The sequence below is a fragment of the Oncorhynchus clarkii genome, chromosome 30 (assembly GCF_045791955.1).
Source record: "Oncorhynchus clarkii lewisi isolate Uvic-CL-2024 chromosome 30, UVic_Ocla_1.0, whole genome shotgun sequence".
Taxonomy (NCBI): Eukaryota; Metazoa; Chordata; class Actinopteri; order Salmoniformes; family Salmonidae; genus Oncorhynchus; species Oncorhynchus clarkii.
In genome coordinates, this window is record NC_092176.1 from 8625040 (window position 1) to 8641252 (window position 16213).

The following is a 16213-nucleotide window of genomic DNA, read 5'->3' on the forward strand; positions in this document are numbered from 1 at the left end:
GAATAAGACTTTAAATGTGATAGGAAAGCATGATTATTGCCAGGAAACAGAGACCATGGAGCATGTATTGCTACAGTGTGGGTAGTATCACAGTGTACGAGAGACTGAAATCTAGTATGAGGGAGAAGGGGCTACAGGAAATGATTTTAACAAATATATTGAGTAGATATTAACACTTTTTTAAATAAAGGTATTTTGTTATGGCAACAGGGCTGGCAGGTAGATTTTAGTTTCTCCCTGTCTCTGACTCACACTCCAGTACAGTAGGTGGCGGTAATGCACCAAAACGTTGGACGCCCATTGCTGATAAATTCCAACGAACAAGAAGTACGTACAGAATAATACTAGATGCTCTGAGACCAGATTGCAGCAAACCACTGAGCATCGTCGACTTCATTCACATAGGTTAATTTAGAAAAACACTGAGCAGCGTCGACCTCAATTACAAATTGAAATAGGCCCACTTAGCTAGGTACTTGACCAAAGCATCTCAAACTAACGTTACCTAGCTAGTTTAGATAAATGAATTGTTCTGTAATTTTCGCCGGTCAATAAGCAATAAAATACGAACTGTGGTCCTTGTGGGAATAATCTCTTCCTGCGGTTGTCAGTGGTTCGCTAGCTAGTTGTCTTTCGTTTCGAGGTCATCCTCACCAGTGTGTGTCGAGTTAGCTAACGTTACAGCACGCTTTTTAGAGACTAGGCTTGATTAGGTAACTAACTACACAGCTCGTTAACAATTTAGCTAACGTTTGTTGAAAGTCGTCTCCAGTTGGAAAAGAGCAGACCATGAAGAATCTTCCGTATTTCTGCCGGGGGGAAGTCGTTCGAGGATTCGGACGAGGAAGCAAAGAACTAGGAATTCTCACAGGTAATGTTAAACGTAGCTAACGGTATCATCTAGATATGTTTGTGTTAACGGTATGCTTCACCGGCATGTGGTTTGATAATTATGATTTGACTTCACTGCTTAGATAGCTAACGTTACTGCTGTTGGCAGCTAGTTAGAGATTATATAGGCCTTGTATCGCGCTAACACTTTAGCTAGCTAGTTAATTTAGTATTTTAGCTGGCTATCTTTGTTATGACTGAAAATAATTTAAAGGAAACAGTAAAACAAATCCATGCGCGAAACATAACTACAGCTATACAACGGGTGGATCTAATCCTGAATGCTGATTGGTTAAAAGCGCGTTCCAGCCGGTGTCTGTTCCACAAATGACCACTGGCTAAATCTATGACGTTAAAATGCCTATTTACTCTGTTCCATCTGACTGCGCAATCCACTGTCCTTTTATTTTTTAAATATTTATTTAATATAACATTTTAACTAGGTAAGTGTTTTAAGAACTACTACTTATTAACAACGACGCCTTCACCAGCCAAACCCAGACGACGCTGGGCAAATTGTGCGCCGCCCTGTGGACTCCCAATCACGGCCAGTTGTGATACAGCCTGGATTATCGACCCATGCAGGGAAGTTATAAACTTGGTCTCCACTATAGAAAGCACATCTAGACATTATCACATTTCTTTTAGACTAGCATTTAGTTTTCAACAGCGGCGATTTGTATCAACCTTACTGTCTCTGACATTTGCAACATTGTTTCAATATTCAAATTCGGTCTCCAACTGTCCCATAGTAATGAATGTGTATGGGATCGGGACGAGCGAGTCAGGCTGCATTTCTCAGTCAGTCGAAATCACGAATCAGTTCATTTTTATGGATCTATATACAAAATTTCATTAAAAAAAAAAACAAAGTGCAGCTAGTTTGCATGATTTCCAGCTTCAGTTAGACGTTTGTGTTAGCCATGTGGACAGATTTCTGAAATGAAATGAAAACCCGCGACATTTCCGGTTTGGTAGTCAATATATAATTAAAATATCCAATGTTATTATCTATGACATAAAAAAGGGGTCAAATTACGGTTTTATGTATTTAGTCTAACAGGCACACTGTGACAGACAGGGAAGACAACTATATTACAGAAACACTACAGACAAGACAGAACTGTCTGATCTGGACAGCCATTCAGTGGTCCTGCTAGAATAAGAGCAGAATAGAACATGAGCAAAATTGAAAAAACACACGAGTATGTGAAATACTTAATAAAGAAATAAGATGCTGATGAGATTGGTAACTACATAATATACTTATACCAACCTGATCTCTATTTCTCAGAAGAATGTATTATCTTCAGGATTGCTCTGTCTTTGGCCAGCTTCTCCATGGACTTCTGGCAGGGGAGGTTGAAGTTTGTCTTCACAATAAGCATGGCCTTGATGGTAGGAACAGTGAACCTATTTCTTGCTGCTGTCCATATCATTCATTTGGGAGAACTCTCTCGATTGGTGCATTACTTCCAGGTAAGCACATGACAACAGACGCTAATCTAGCTAGGTTAGTGTGTGGGATGTCACTCGCTTTGAAGTGGGTAACCACCGTACTCCCTCTCTGACTAAGCAGTGTCTCGGATGTTTTCCATTCTTCAAGCGATTCCCCCCTTTAGGAACTCTTGTAGACCAGTAACCTCGTCACACAATGCATCCTCATTGATGGTCACATTGGGATATTTTTCCTGCAGTGTACCTTCTGGATCTCTTAACGCAGAGGTTGACTTTTTAAAAGGAGACAATGTAAATCTTTTAGATTATCTGTGTGCTTTCCCCATGCTTGCAAGTAGTTCACAGCCATAGTGAAGAATGATTGGGATGTTTTGAGAAAGCTCTCTTTAGACATGGCTCCATTTTCCTCTAGCTCTCTCAGAAGTCCTCTGACCAAAACTGTAATGAAGTTGTCGTCACGTCTTGCAGTCAACTTTGCCTCAGTTTCTCAGAATTGCAGCGGACTCCACAGCACAGCGGTCCTGGCCTTTAGGCATCTTGATCGTGTCACTGAATACGGTCAGGTTTCCATTGACAAAGGCCAGCCAAAGTTCAGTCAGTGGATCTTCGAACATTGTTCGCAGGACAACAGGGCATTTGTATACAGAAATAAAAAAGGATTTCAATGGCACATACATTTTCAGCACTCTTTCTAGAGCAGGGAGCATGGACAGCCAGCGAACATTGCTGTGTCCTAAAATGTCATGGTACTCCTGGCCAAAAAAACTCACAAAGGTCCTTCAGTCTTTCTACTCTGATGATGAAAATATGAACATATCCAAATATCATTGTGAACAGGTACTCAACATAATATCCAAAGCTGTTCTGACTGTGATATGAATGTGGGCAGGACAACCTAAGCCACCTCCCACTGCAGAGCATTTTTAACTTTGGTATGGACATTGACCCTCCCCAGCCTATTCAGTCCTCCAAAGTTGGTATTTGTTGTCGGCAGAGAATGCCACGACTGTTTTCCGGGTTAAATTTTTGGATGACAGCCAGGACCTCAGCTGCAATCTCCTCTGCTGTTTCTCCTTTCAATTCAACAAAATCAAGCAGTTTTGTTTCCACAGATGTGCTGCCATCATATCTTACAATATCTGACTACTATAGGCAGCAGCTTAACATGTTCATGATTGGCGCATCAATGGACAGGGACACAAATTCAACCTGGTCTAGGTCCTGTGTCACTGGTGTCACATTTTGTCCTAGCACATGTAAACTTTGGCTCATAAAGCTTTTGTGTCAGTTGTGTTGTGCAGTCCATAGATCTGTAACTATGATTGTGTCGCATAGTGTGGTATGCAAAGACACCCTACTGCACAGCTAAACCGTATTCTTCTTGGGAAGGCTCTACCTTCTTGAAGAATGTGGTGACAGAGGGCATACTAGAAGAAAAAGAAACGCACACCTATTAAGACGAGGTGCTGGCTAGCGGAGTAGAAAACTTAAATAAAAGAGAGCCGAACAATCTAGGAGCTCAGATGAAAAAATTTAATTACCAACGTTTCGACAGCCAAGCTGTCTTCATCAGGGTATAATCACAAACACTGCGGGATGACTCGTTTATATAGTGTCAAAAGACAAAGGTGTCTAATCATGGCCAAGAGTGGCCTAATATCATTGGTTAATAATCAAATATTAAAATGTCATACAAAGAACAGCATACAAACAACAAATGGATAGCATACGATCATAGATTAATTTGACTACACAAGTTTACAAACAATTACAATGGCAAAGTCACAATCACAAGAATGGCTTCAGATCAAAGTCTACGTTGAGACCGAAGGGCGCAAGGGTCTTTAAATTAAAGATCCAGGCAGCCTCTCGTTTTAACAATAAATTATCAAGGTCACCCCGTCTCCTAGGGAGGGTGACATGTTCGATGCCGATATAACGCAGAGACGAAATCGAGTGGCCTGCCTCCAAGAAGTGGGCCGCAACTGGATAAGTAAAGTTTTGACACTTAATGGTGCTACGATGCTCTGAGATACATACTTTTAATTCGCGCTTTGTTTTACCTACATAATTTTTACCACAAGGACAAGTTATAAGATAAAAAACTGCCTTAGTGGAGCACGTAATAACACCTTTTATTGGGATCGATTTCCCTGTTTGTGGGTGTTTGAAGGATCTACATGTATAAGTGCCATTGCATTGAGCACAGCCATTACAGTTGTAATTTCCATCCAGTAGGGGCGCAAATAGACGTTGTTCAGGAATATCTTGGGGTGGTAAATCAGAGTTTACCAATTGGTCTCTGAGATTTCTGCCCCGCGAGAATACGACCAAGGGAAGGTCCGAAAACACATTACCGAGACTATCATCAGATTTTAGGATGTGCCAATGTTTGAACAATTCCCTTAATTTGTTCAGAGCACTTTGAATAGCGGGTAGTTAGAATGCAAGAATGCGTCTTTTTGCGAGACTGACCTTGAAAACGGTAATGTTTTGTTTTGAATTTTCTCAATGGCAATATTAATCTGATCATTCTTGTAGCCCCTCTCCTTGAACTTTCTTTGCGTCTCAGCCAGAGGGAATACTAACACAGGCCCTCAGAGGCTTTATGCTTTTTCGTCTGCTGATGTTCTACCACTGCCGTTCTTCTCCGGCTGCCAATTGAAAGAGAGGAATTACAAAGGGTGCAGTGAACCATTCAATTGTCTTGACCTGAGTTTATAGATGGAAATTCTCTCTGTTTTTCATAAGAGTGCATTTCCGTTTCTTGGAAAGAGTCATTGTATCTCCTCTGTCTGCTCTTCACTCTCCTTTTGTCACTCTTCTTACGTTGAGTAATTCTCCTCTTTTCTTCACTCGTCTTCCTTCCTTTCCTTCTCTTCACCTTTCCACCTCACTCTTCTACACTCTCCTTGCTTCACTCTTTTTACTCCATACATTTTTCCTTCTCCTTCCTCTCAAATCTGTATTAATAAATAGCATACTATTAGATAAAATACTTTGGTTAACAGATTCCCATTGCTTGCCTCATTTTTGTATTTTATCTGAAAAACATTGTTTGGAATGATAAATTGGCAGGCTCTGTAATCATACCTTTCCTCCTGTCTCCTTCACTCTTCTTCGTATATGTTCACATAATACCAAACCATTAAAATTGTAATCTACAAAAATATTATCATAATTGTGCATTCATTTAATATAATCATATTTTCAAAATAGCCCGTCCACTGCATGTTTACATGTGAATGTTTTTTAACCTAGCTACCATAACAGTAGCTAGCTAACCAACTTAGTCTACATAGCTAACGTTAGCTAGCATAACCTTATAGAGCAGATCATCTATCTAGATAATAAATTGTAACATAACATCACTAGCTAGTATCCCAAACGATTGTAACGTACCTGGCTTGAAAAAACGTTAGTGGTGATGTTGTGGATTCACTTGATACTTGCTAGCTTCTGGCTGAGTTTTCCACAGCAGTTTTCTCTAAAACTATCGCGAGCAAGTAGTTAGTAGAAGAAGAGTGAATTAAGTTGCTATAGCGAGCAGCCCCCTCTGTTGGCCTAAACAAGCACAACGCGATTGAGACATCAACCCGTAGGCTCTGCTGCCCGGTCTTTCTTGCCAAGTAAAATATTTCACTTTGCGGTCTGTTTTTAACGCACAGTTAAAAACGGGGACATTTCCGGGGACAGGCCACCAAAAACGGGGGCGTCTGGTCACCCTATAGCTAGCTAGCTCTTCTAAACAACAGCGTCCTAACGAGAGAGCATTTTTCTTCTATGCCTGCCGAAATCGTGCCTCGTTAGTAAATGTCACTAGAAACCCGTTTTAACAAATGCAGCTACTACTGTAGTGTATAGCTAGCAAGCAAGGGATAAGAACGTTTCCAGACAATATGGCAATGGAAAAACAGACTGGACGACTGGGTCGCGTCTCTCAACCGACAGAACGAACGACCAGCCGGCTTGGGACAACCCTAGATTTGTGTCGGCTATATATTGTGGAAGGATGACGTATGAATAAAATAACCAAAATGTAGCTTTTGATGACAATACGTCAATCATATTTGAATATGTTGCTAACCCGTATTATAAAAGGGATAATTCCCGAGAAGCCATCATGGCAAACGTGCCAATATATCCTCAACACCGGCTTCTGGGGCATTCACACTTAATGAACGAACTAGATAAGTTACCTTGCCTAGCCAAGTTGTACTATTTTACTAGCTAGCTAGTGGATATGCCTGAAACATTTGACATGATGTTAAAGGTTCACTACATGACCAAGAGGAGGAGGACACCTTCAAATTAGGGGATTCTGCTATTTCAGCTGCACCTGTTGTTGACAGGTGTATAAAATCTTGCACACCGCTGTGCAATCTCCATAGACAGACATTGGCAGTAGAATGGTCGTACTGAAGAGCTAAGTGACTTTGAACATGGCATCCTATTGAACGTGGCACCGTCATAGGATGCCACCTTTGCAACAAGTCAGTCAAATTTCTGCTGTGCTAGAGCTGCCTCAGTCAAAGTGCTGAGGTAAGTGCTGTTAATGTGAAGTGGAAACGTCTAGGTGAAACAACGGCTACGCTGCGAAGTGATAGCCACACAAGCTCACAGAACGGGACCGAAAATAATTTCACATCCCTCCTATGTACTTCACCATTTTGGCTCATGGTGTTACTGACTTTGTCTGAAGGACAAGTGGCTGAAAAAATTAATGTCAAGCCCTGTAATGTCATTTGAATGTCTCTTCTGATCAGCCAACTTCACAGACTCTGTGGTGGAGCTCCTGCCTGGCGACATCAGCACAGGAATCTACTATGGCTGGGCGTGCGTGGACAACGGAGACATCCACAAGATGGTGATGAGCATCGGCTGTAACCCTTACTACAACAACACCAAGAAATCCATGGCAAGTCCAGCTCGCCCACCCATTTAGGTTATAAAGGTATATAGGCCAATATAGTTTTGGCAAAATATATTGGCACCCCTGCACTTCTCAAATAATTCCCTATTTCTTCCAAAATAAGTTTGAAAAATGAATAAAAAAATAAATGTTGGTCTCCACACCTTTTTGGACTCTCAAAATTGCAGAACAAATTGTATTTTTTGAGCTTAAGTTTAGAATATATATATTTGTATTTACAGTACCAGTCATGTTTGGACACAGGTACTCATGCAAGGGGTTTTCTTTTACTATTTTCTACATTGTAGAGTAATAGTGAAGACACAAACTATGAAATAACACATATTGAATCATGTAGTAAGCGAACAAGTTTTAAGCAAATCAAAATATATTTGAGATTCTTCAAAGTAGCCACCCTTTACCTTGATAACAGCTTTGCAATCTCTTGGCATTCTCTGCCAACTTCACGAGAAAAGCTTTTCCAACAGTCTTGAAGGAGTTCCCACATGCTGAGCACTTGTTAGCTGCTTTTCCTTCACTCTGCGGTCCAACTCATTCCTAACCATCTCATTTGGGTTGAGGTTGGGTGATTGTGGAGGCAAGATCATCTGATGCAGTACTTTACCGCTCTCCTCCTTTGTCAAAAAGCCCTTACACAGCCTGGAAGTGTGTTTTGGTTCATTGTCCTATTGAAAAACAAATGATAGTCCCACTAAGCACAAACCAGATGGGATGGCGAATGGCTGCAGAATGCTGTGGTAGCCACGTAGGTTTATTGTGCCTTGAATTCGAAGTAAATCAGTATCACCATCAAAGCACCCCCATACCATCACATCCCCTCTTCCAGATAGCGACTCTAGCAATTCTAGAGTTTCCTCTGGGTCCTGTATGAAGATGCGACGCTACTAGCTAATATTGGCTTCTAACTAGTTAACCCAAGCCAGATAACCTTATACTAGCAAGTCAACTCCGTAAGCGGCAGAGACATTTGTATTGTGAGTACCGTGTGTCGAAGTAGTTTGGGGTGAGCTCTAAGTCTATTGGTTGACTTAGTGCCATACTGATAGGATTATGTTTAATGTCTATTGCTGTGTTCATTTTGTTGTAGTGTGTCTGATAATGGGTTAGGTTATTCTAAAGGTATTTGAATTGGGAATGAGTACACACCTACAGATCTTCATTATAAAGGGTTTAAACACTGTTTCCCAAGCTTGTTCAATGAACCATGAACAATTAATGAACAAGACACTAACCACTTACAGACAGACGGCAGGCAATTAACGTCAGTTATGAAAACTTAGGACACTAAAGAGGCCTTTCTACTGACTGGAAAAACACCAACAGAAAGATGACCAGGGTCCCTGCTCATCTGTGTGAACATGCCTTAGGCATGCTGTATGGAGGCATGAGGACTGCAGATGTGGCCAGGGCAATACATTGCAATGTCCATACTATGAGACGCCTAAGACCGCGCTACAGGGAGACAGGACAGACAGCTGATCGTACTCGCAGTGGCAGACCACGTGTAACAACACCTGCACAGGATCGTACATCCGAACATCACACCTGCGAGACAGGTACAGGATGGTACAGGATGGCAACAACAACTGGGTCGATGTCTAGCAACGTTCCATGGGATCTGATCTGAATAGACTTCCGTTCCCTGGCCCCTGACCAACAAGGTATAGGTAACCTGTTAGAGGTGACACTGACCACGTCACCCATTATGGTCAGGTTTTCTCAAGAACTCTTCATAGACCACTGGTTTTCTGTCCAGGGTGCATTTTGACCAAGGAAGAGACTTTTGAAAGTAAACTCAGTTTGTTTGGGTTGGGAATCAAGACGTCTCGAACCACATCACCCCTAAGAAGACCCTCAACCTGAGAGGTTCAACCGAACTCCTGAACGTGTTGGACTCTTGAGCGAGACAGACGGTTGGAGTTAGCATATCAAGTCTTTGGTGCACGCCTACAATTGTACAGGAAATGAAGCAAAGCTGCTCATTGACCTCTGCTTCGGTGTCTGCCACCAAGAGAAACCCAGCTGTGGGGTGGGAATAGCTGTTTTCTGTAATGCAAATGTCTTTTGTGTGTAGCATATTAATTGTATAAATTTGTTGAGACCAGAGAGCGACTCTAGATACCGGCAATTCTAGTTCTCTAGGTCCTGTCTGAAGATTCAACACTACTAGCTAGCTAACCTTATACTAGCAAGTCGCCTCCGTAAGCGGCAGGTACATTGTGTCAAAGTAGTTTAGAGGGCGACCTTGGATAACTACCCAAAATACAGTGCATTCGGGATGTATTTTTCCACATTTTGTTACGTTACAGCCTTATTCTAAAGTATATTTAAATAAAATTCATCATCTACACACAATACCCCATAATGACAGAGAAAAAACAGGTTTTTAGAAACTTTTGCACATTTAAAAATAAAAATATATATATCTTACTCAGACCCTTTGCTATGAGACTTGAAATTGAGCTCCGGTGCATCCTGTTTCCATTGATCATCCTTGATGTTTCGACAACTTGGTTGGAGTCCACCTGTGGTAAATTCAATTGATTTGACATGATTTGGAAAGGCACACCTGTCTATATAACGGTCCCACAGTTCAGTGAATATCAGAATAAACCAAGCAATGAAGTCAAAGGAAATTTCTGTAGCGCTCTGAGACAGGATTGTGTCGAGGCACAGATCTGGAGATGGGAACCAAAAAATGTCTGCAGCGCCGATGGTCACTCTGACAGCGCTCCAGAGTTCCTCTGTGGAGATTGGAGAACCTTCCAGGAGGACAACCACCTCTGCAACACTCCACCATTCAGGCCTTTATGGCAGAGTAGCCAGACGGAAGCAAGTCCTCAGTAAAAGGCACAGGACAGCTCGGTTGGAGTTTGCCAAAAGGCACCTAAAAAGGCACTGTCCTTGCGTGGCCCAGCCAGAGCCTTGACTTTAACCCGATCGAACATCTCTGGAGAGACCAGATTCACTGTGCAAAAACACTACCCATCCAACCTGATAGCTTGAGAGGATCTGCAGAGAAGAATGGGAGAAACTCCTCAAATACAGATGTGCCAAGCTTGTCATACCCAAGAAGACTTGATGCTGTACTTGCTGGCGATGGTGATTCAACAAAGTACTGAGGAAAGAGTCAAAATACTTATGTAAATGTGATATTATTGTATTTTTAAATCAATTGTCATTATGGGGTATAATATTTACTACATTTTAAAATAAGACTAACATAACAAAATGTGGATAAAGTCAAGGGGTTTGAATACTTTCCGAAGTCACTGTATAAGAAAATTCTAGGGTTTCCTCTGAGTCCTCTTGTGAAGAAACGTCATCTGGCAAAGCTTGCTTTCCGTTGCCCACCACTGCACTAAATACCGACCACTCTAGCATTGGAACTCCCTCTCCAAAAGCGCACGCACTCAGGGCAAGCGCAAGGATTGTGCTTGTTCATCTAGTTCCGTTGAGGTAAGAAGCATACGTCTTACTACATTGCAGGGCCTAACTACCAGAGGTCTGAACTGTTAAAAAAAAAAGTGTGTACCCTGTTTCAAAGGTTGCGACTGATTTGTTATTGACTGTGTGGTGAATGACGTCGGTTTTTAATTATATTTGATTGTCTTGGTGCCATACTGATTTTATGTTTAACTGCTATTGAATGTCTATTTATTGAGGTGTTGCATGTCCATAGAATTGAGAAATTCTCAAATGAGAAATTTTGCTATGTGCATTTTGTTGTAGTGTGTCTAACAGATCATGTTATACTAACAGTATTTGAATACAGCTGCACCATTGAGAGCTGGTTGCATCACTGCCTGGTATGGCAACTGCTCGGCCACCGACCGCAAGGCACTACAGAGGGTAGTGCGTACGGCCCAGTACATCACTGGGGCCATGCTTCCTGCCATGCAGGAACTCCGTACAAGGCGGTGTCAGAGGAAGGCCCTAAAAATTGTCAAAGACTCCAGCCACCGTAGTCATAGACTGTTCTCTCTGCTACTGCACGGCAAGCGGTACCGGATCGCCAAGTCTAGGTCCAAGAGGCTTCTATCCCCAAGCCGTAAGACTCCTGAACATCTAATCAAATGGCTACCCAGACTATTTGCATTGCCCCCCCCTCCCCTCTTTTACACTACTGCTACTCTGTTTATTAAAGTGACTATGCATAGTCACTTTAATAACTCTACCTACATGTACATATAATCTCAACTAACCGGTGTCCCCACACATTGACTCTGTACCGGTACCCTCCTGTCTATAGTCTCGCTATTGTTATTTTACTGCTGTTCTTTAATTACTTACTATTTCTTTCTTTTTTTTAACTACATTGTTGGTTTACGGGCTTGTAAGTAAGCATTTCACCTATTGTAGTTGGCGCATGTGACTAATACACTTTGATTTGAAATTTGGGATATTTCATTTTAGACCCTCGACCACTATCAACCAGACTTCACCCTGGTTTGGATAAGGTGTTACCTATGTTTGTGTCTTGTGGTTGATTGTTGACATTTTATTGATTGACGTGTATTACAGGAGACTCATGTGATCCACACGTTTAAAGAAGATTTCTATGGCCAGATCCTCAGTGTAGTCCTGGTGGGATACATCCGTCCAGAGAGGAGCTATGACTCACTTGGTAAGAGTGAGTACTGGTGTACACACATGCACGCTCCTCCATCCTTGTACACACACAGCCATCCTCAGACTTAAGGCCACACATTCTCACCCCTTCTCTGTGTTTGCAGATGCCCTTATAGCAGCGATCAACCATGACATTGAGGAGGCCAAAAGAAAGCTGGACCTCCCTGAACACCTCAAACTCAAAAAGGACAACTTCTTCATAGCCTCTGCCAGCTCGTCCATGACGTTGTCCAACAAGATCACGAAGGGCCACTGACCTCTAATCACACAACACGTTCACACTCGCATTGCTCATCACTCGGTAAAGTCGCTGTCGCAAGTATCCATCCAAATGTAATTTTTCACTAGGACTAGTGACCTGGCCGGCAGAGGCCTTGCTTGTATTTTAGTGTGGAGCAAACATGAACCACTGACGTTAAGGAGTGCCACGATTACTTCATCAAAAAGAGCCAAGTGATTTTTCCAAACACTGCTTTGGGTGTTTTCCATTGCAGTTTGAATGACTGGGTGGCTCTCCTGTCTGATATATAAAATATACTGCCAATATGTTACTTGTCCAATTCTAGAGGTTTGAAAAAGTTTGGTGCCAAATGACATGATCCTGGTAATGTGCAACTCCAGGAATTGAATGTCTGTTGAGAGGAGCCCGGTACCACCAAATCCACTGCTAAAGGTTGCCTAGTGGTTAGAGCGTTGGTCAAGTAACTGAAAGGTTGCTGGTTCAAATAACTGAGCACATGAGGTGAAAAATCTGTCGGTGCCCTTAAGCAAGGCACTTAACCCCCACTTGCTCCAGGGACGCAGTACTAATATGGCTGCCCCTGGTCAACACTGTTCCCTGCACCTATCCAGCATATGTGACAAAAAGTCCTTTTGAAATGAATGGCAATTTTGTATTGTTTAGAATTGTGGTTCAGTCTCATGGCTTTGCACTTAGTTTTTCCTCCTTTTAATTTCCAGGTGTATTCAAAATGTCTGCCTTGAAGCAGAGAAGTCCTCTATCTGGCATTTGGCTAAATAGTTGCATTATACACAGCACTGAATTCATCCGCATTATTTTATTTGAGAAACTGATGTTCTTATTTGACACAAACTGCATGATTAGCTAAAAACATGCTTGAATGCAGCTTCCAGTTCTCTGATTTCCTTAATTTGTATGGTTCCTCATTGGTCAAATCCAGCATTCTCCCACCCCAGCAATGAGGGCCATTTTTATTTAACACTAAAGATTTGTCTGACATTTTTTAAATGGGTCCACTGTATGTTGAAGTTTCCAGAATTTCGTTTTTACTGACTTAACCTTGTTTGGACCCTCATTCCACTGAGATAAGAGAAGAATGAAGCCTTGTTCACACTGCAGGCCTTAGTGCGCAAATCCGTTTTGGAGTACGGACTGTCCAAGTTCAGACCCAGTCATTTGTTACTATGACAACGGGTGCGTGAGCAGTGGGGTAGGCTGATTTTGTTGGTGGTGCTCCTGCTTCCTGTCACTCAGAAGTTGTGTAGCAAGCTAAGGTGACACCCATGCCTGCCATGAACATTTCCCAGTTGCTTTGAATGTTCAAAATCAGTGCATGAACACTTTTTTTAAAAGCTCAAAGGATAAGATGACCCAACTTTCAAAACTAATCCTTTTTGGCTAGCCCCAGCAGTCAACTAGCTAGCTAGGTAGCTCTTTAGCGTTCTAGCACATTTTACTAATTTGTTTGTAAACCAATAAGCTAGTTAGCTACATGTTCTTGTCAAAGTTGGCAAGCAACAAGACATACCAAATAAGTGTTAAAAATAATAATAATAAAAACGAGGGCAAGTACATCAGATTTGACCATTCAGACAAGTCGCATGGCCCGGAATCAGATTGGTAGTTGATTTCAAACCACCTATGAAGGTGGTATGAAATGTGGCTTTAAATATCTGATTCCCTGTGCTTTTGGGCTGTTCAAACTTTAGAAAAAAAACTTTTCAAATCAGATATGCAAAAAACAAAATGGATTTGAGTCACTTCAAACTGCCATTATGAACAAGGCTCAAGTCCAAGGCTCTGATTCTCTGCAGATGGATGTGGTGGGCATGTGTGTGTTTTTCTTTGTCATTTCGTCAGAGGACAAAGTGGACAGTGTTGAGCATGCGTACGTAACGCTTTATAATAAGTTGTTCAAAATGAGTTGAGCTAATGTGATTTGAGATTTTAATATACTTGAGACTGTTCCTCTGCCATACTCTTGGCAGAGGAAACAATATGGCTGGTGTTAATATATCCCCCCCCCCCCCCCCCCATGTTCCTCTTCAGATTTTGAGCTTTGTTCCTTTAAAAAATACGTCATGACCTTTTTATTATTGCAGGATACCTTAAATTCCCCTCCACCCATATCCAGAAAATGTACTGGGGTAAGCAATTGATATGCATAAGTAAATGGTATCCAACAATGGCGTATTGAAAGCTATGCAATGTGGGATGGGGATCGGTCTCTACCATTTTAAAAGGCCAGAGGGAAAGTTCTCTTGGTTAATTTATGGTTACTGTTTGGTTAGAGCACGGACTTGGCACCAGTTGTCGAGGGATTTCTGTGTTCCCCAGACCTATATGCCTGAGTGGTTAGCAGTACTATACCTTAGTACCACAGAAGGACACAGACCAACATATACATACGGTTTCTCAAACTTATACACAGCAGAATCTGTGTTAATGTAAACCCAGTGTGCTCACTGTCGGTCTTATCTGACTTCCCCTGTCATTAGCCTGTGCAGGGTTTCCCAAACTCGGTCCTGGGCCCCCCCCTGGTACACTTATCATGCAATGCTAGTTATCTCCTCAGTAGTGTAGTCATGGGTGTCTCCTGGGAGGGGTAAGAAATGTGCTGAAGCCCACTCGAGAGCCTAGCATCCCCAAGAAATATTGTATTATTACAGGCAGCACTACACAATGACCGTGAAAAATTGTTGGTGCCACCACTGACTAGTTAAACCGACAATATACAGTAAGAGAACATGACTCGACATGGGCCATTCTAATATTTCTCTGTTTACCCTAGCTCCAGTGTTCTGTTTTTTTAATGGTATTACTCTGAAGGCCAGGGTTGTGTTCATCAGGTCAGTAGCTGGTTTATTAATGTTTATCATCTGGTCAGACCCCTATTGAAATGTTTCCCCGTGATTTCAAGTTTTGTTAGGACTACAGCTGTCTGGGTGTGTTTGTCCTCTGTACCTAACTGTCAGATGTTCTATAAATCAGTGCAGCTAGAAGTGCTCATTAAACTGTCAAAACAACATGGCTTATATTTGATCAAGTACTAGGCACTAGTGTTGGATTAGGCAACTGTACTCTGAGGCATCTGTTCGTAATACTAGTAGGCTTGCTCTCCAGTTTGGCACCAAACCACAACCCTGAGCCAACATGTTTCCTTTGTTTTAATATGAGATCATCTAGCTCAGTCGAGACCGTGCTCAGTAGAATCAGACCAATGCCATTAACCAGGGTCATCTGCTTCTTCTCCCACTCTTCTTTCACTTGTATTCTGCCTTTATAAAGAAACACAGTGTAGGATGGCAGAATGGCCTGTTCCCAAAATGTGCTTTAGCTGGATAAGCCACATCCTTGTAAATAATTGATATGCTTTCCAAGAGTTTACCCAACCTCCAATACAATGTTATTTTCTAGTCCTTACAGCTGTGATTGCATACGTTTGACTTTTGTAAGAAATCATGGAGTTCTGTAGTTATTGAAGCATCATGTCATAGCTTTGGATTTTTGTTTTGTCTTTTCCCAGTTAACCATGGGTCTGTGTTCAGGGACCAGTCGTACGTGTTGGGCTCGTTCAAAATCCTTCTGTCCTGCTGCTGTATGGTCCTGCCTGACGTTGTACTCTTATTAAACATGTTCGAAGATGCATCTCTCGTAGGCTGCAGTGTAACTGTCAAAGATGATTCAACAATCATTTATTTACTGCTAGTACTCCTTTGCACAGGTGATGCTTTCAGTGGTGTAAAGTACTTAAGTAAAAATAAAGTACTACTTTTGTTTTTTGGGAAATCTGTGCTTTACTTTATTTATTTTTTTGACAACTTTTACTTCACTACATTCCTAAAGAAAATTATGTACTTTTACTCCATGCATTTTGCCTGACACCCAAAAGTACTCGTTATGTTTTATATGCTTAGCAGGACAGAAAAGTCCAATTCACACAATCAAGAGAACATCCCTGGTCATCCCTACTGCCTCACATCTGATGAACTCACTAAACATAAATGCTTTCTTTGTAAATGATGTGTTGGAGTTGCCCCTAGCTGTCAAAATAAAGG

The 16213-nt window shown here is 41.7% G+C and overlaps 1 protein-coding gene across 1 annotated transcript; it reads left to right on the forward strand.

Moving 5' to 3' along the window:
- The first annotated feature begins 407 nt into the window (after positions 1-407).
- Positions 408-15944, forward strand: LOC139390004 (riboflavin kinase-like). Its single transcript, XM_071137089.1, has 5 exons — positions 408-871; positions 7116-7267; positions 11807-11909; positions 12019-12215; positions 15682-15944. Exons 1-4 carry the CDS (start codon positions 790-792, stop codon positions 12168-12170), a joined length of 489 nt encoding a protein of 162 aa, XP_070993190.1. The 5' UTR covers positions 408-789; the 3' UTR covers positions 12171-12215; positions 15682-15944.
- Positions 15945-16213: the final 269 nt, after the last annotated feature.

What these genes read in the sequence shown, in the direction of transcription:
- LOC139390004 (XM_071137089.1), top strand. Translation starts at nt 790, where the DNA reads ATGAAGAATCTTCCGTATTTCTGCCGGGGGGAAGTCGTTCGAGGATTC. An exon ending in ACAACACCAAGAAATCCATG is followed by an intron (nt 7,268 to 11,806) that starts GCAAGTCCAGCT and finishes CGTGTATTACAG; the next exon opens with GAGACTCATGTGATCCACAC. An exon ending in GAGGAGCTATGACTCACTTG is followed by an intron (nt 11,910 to 12,018) that starts GTAAGAGTGAGT and finishes CTGTGTTTGCAG; the next exon opens with ATGCCCTTATAGCAGCGATC.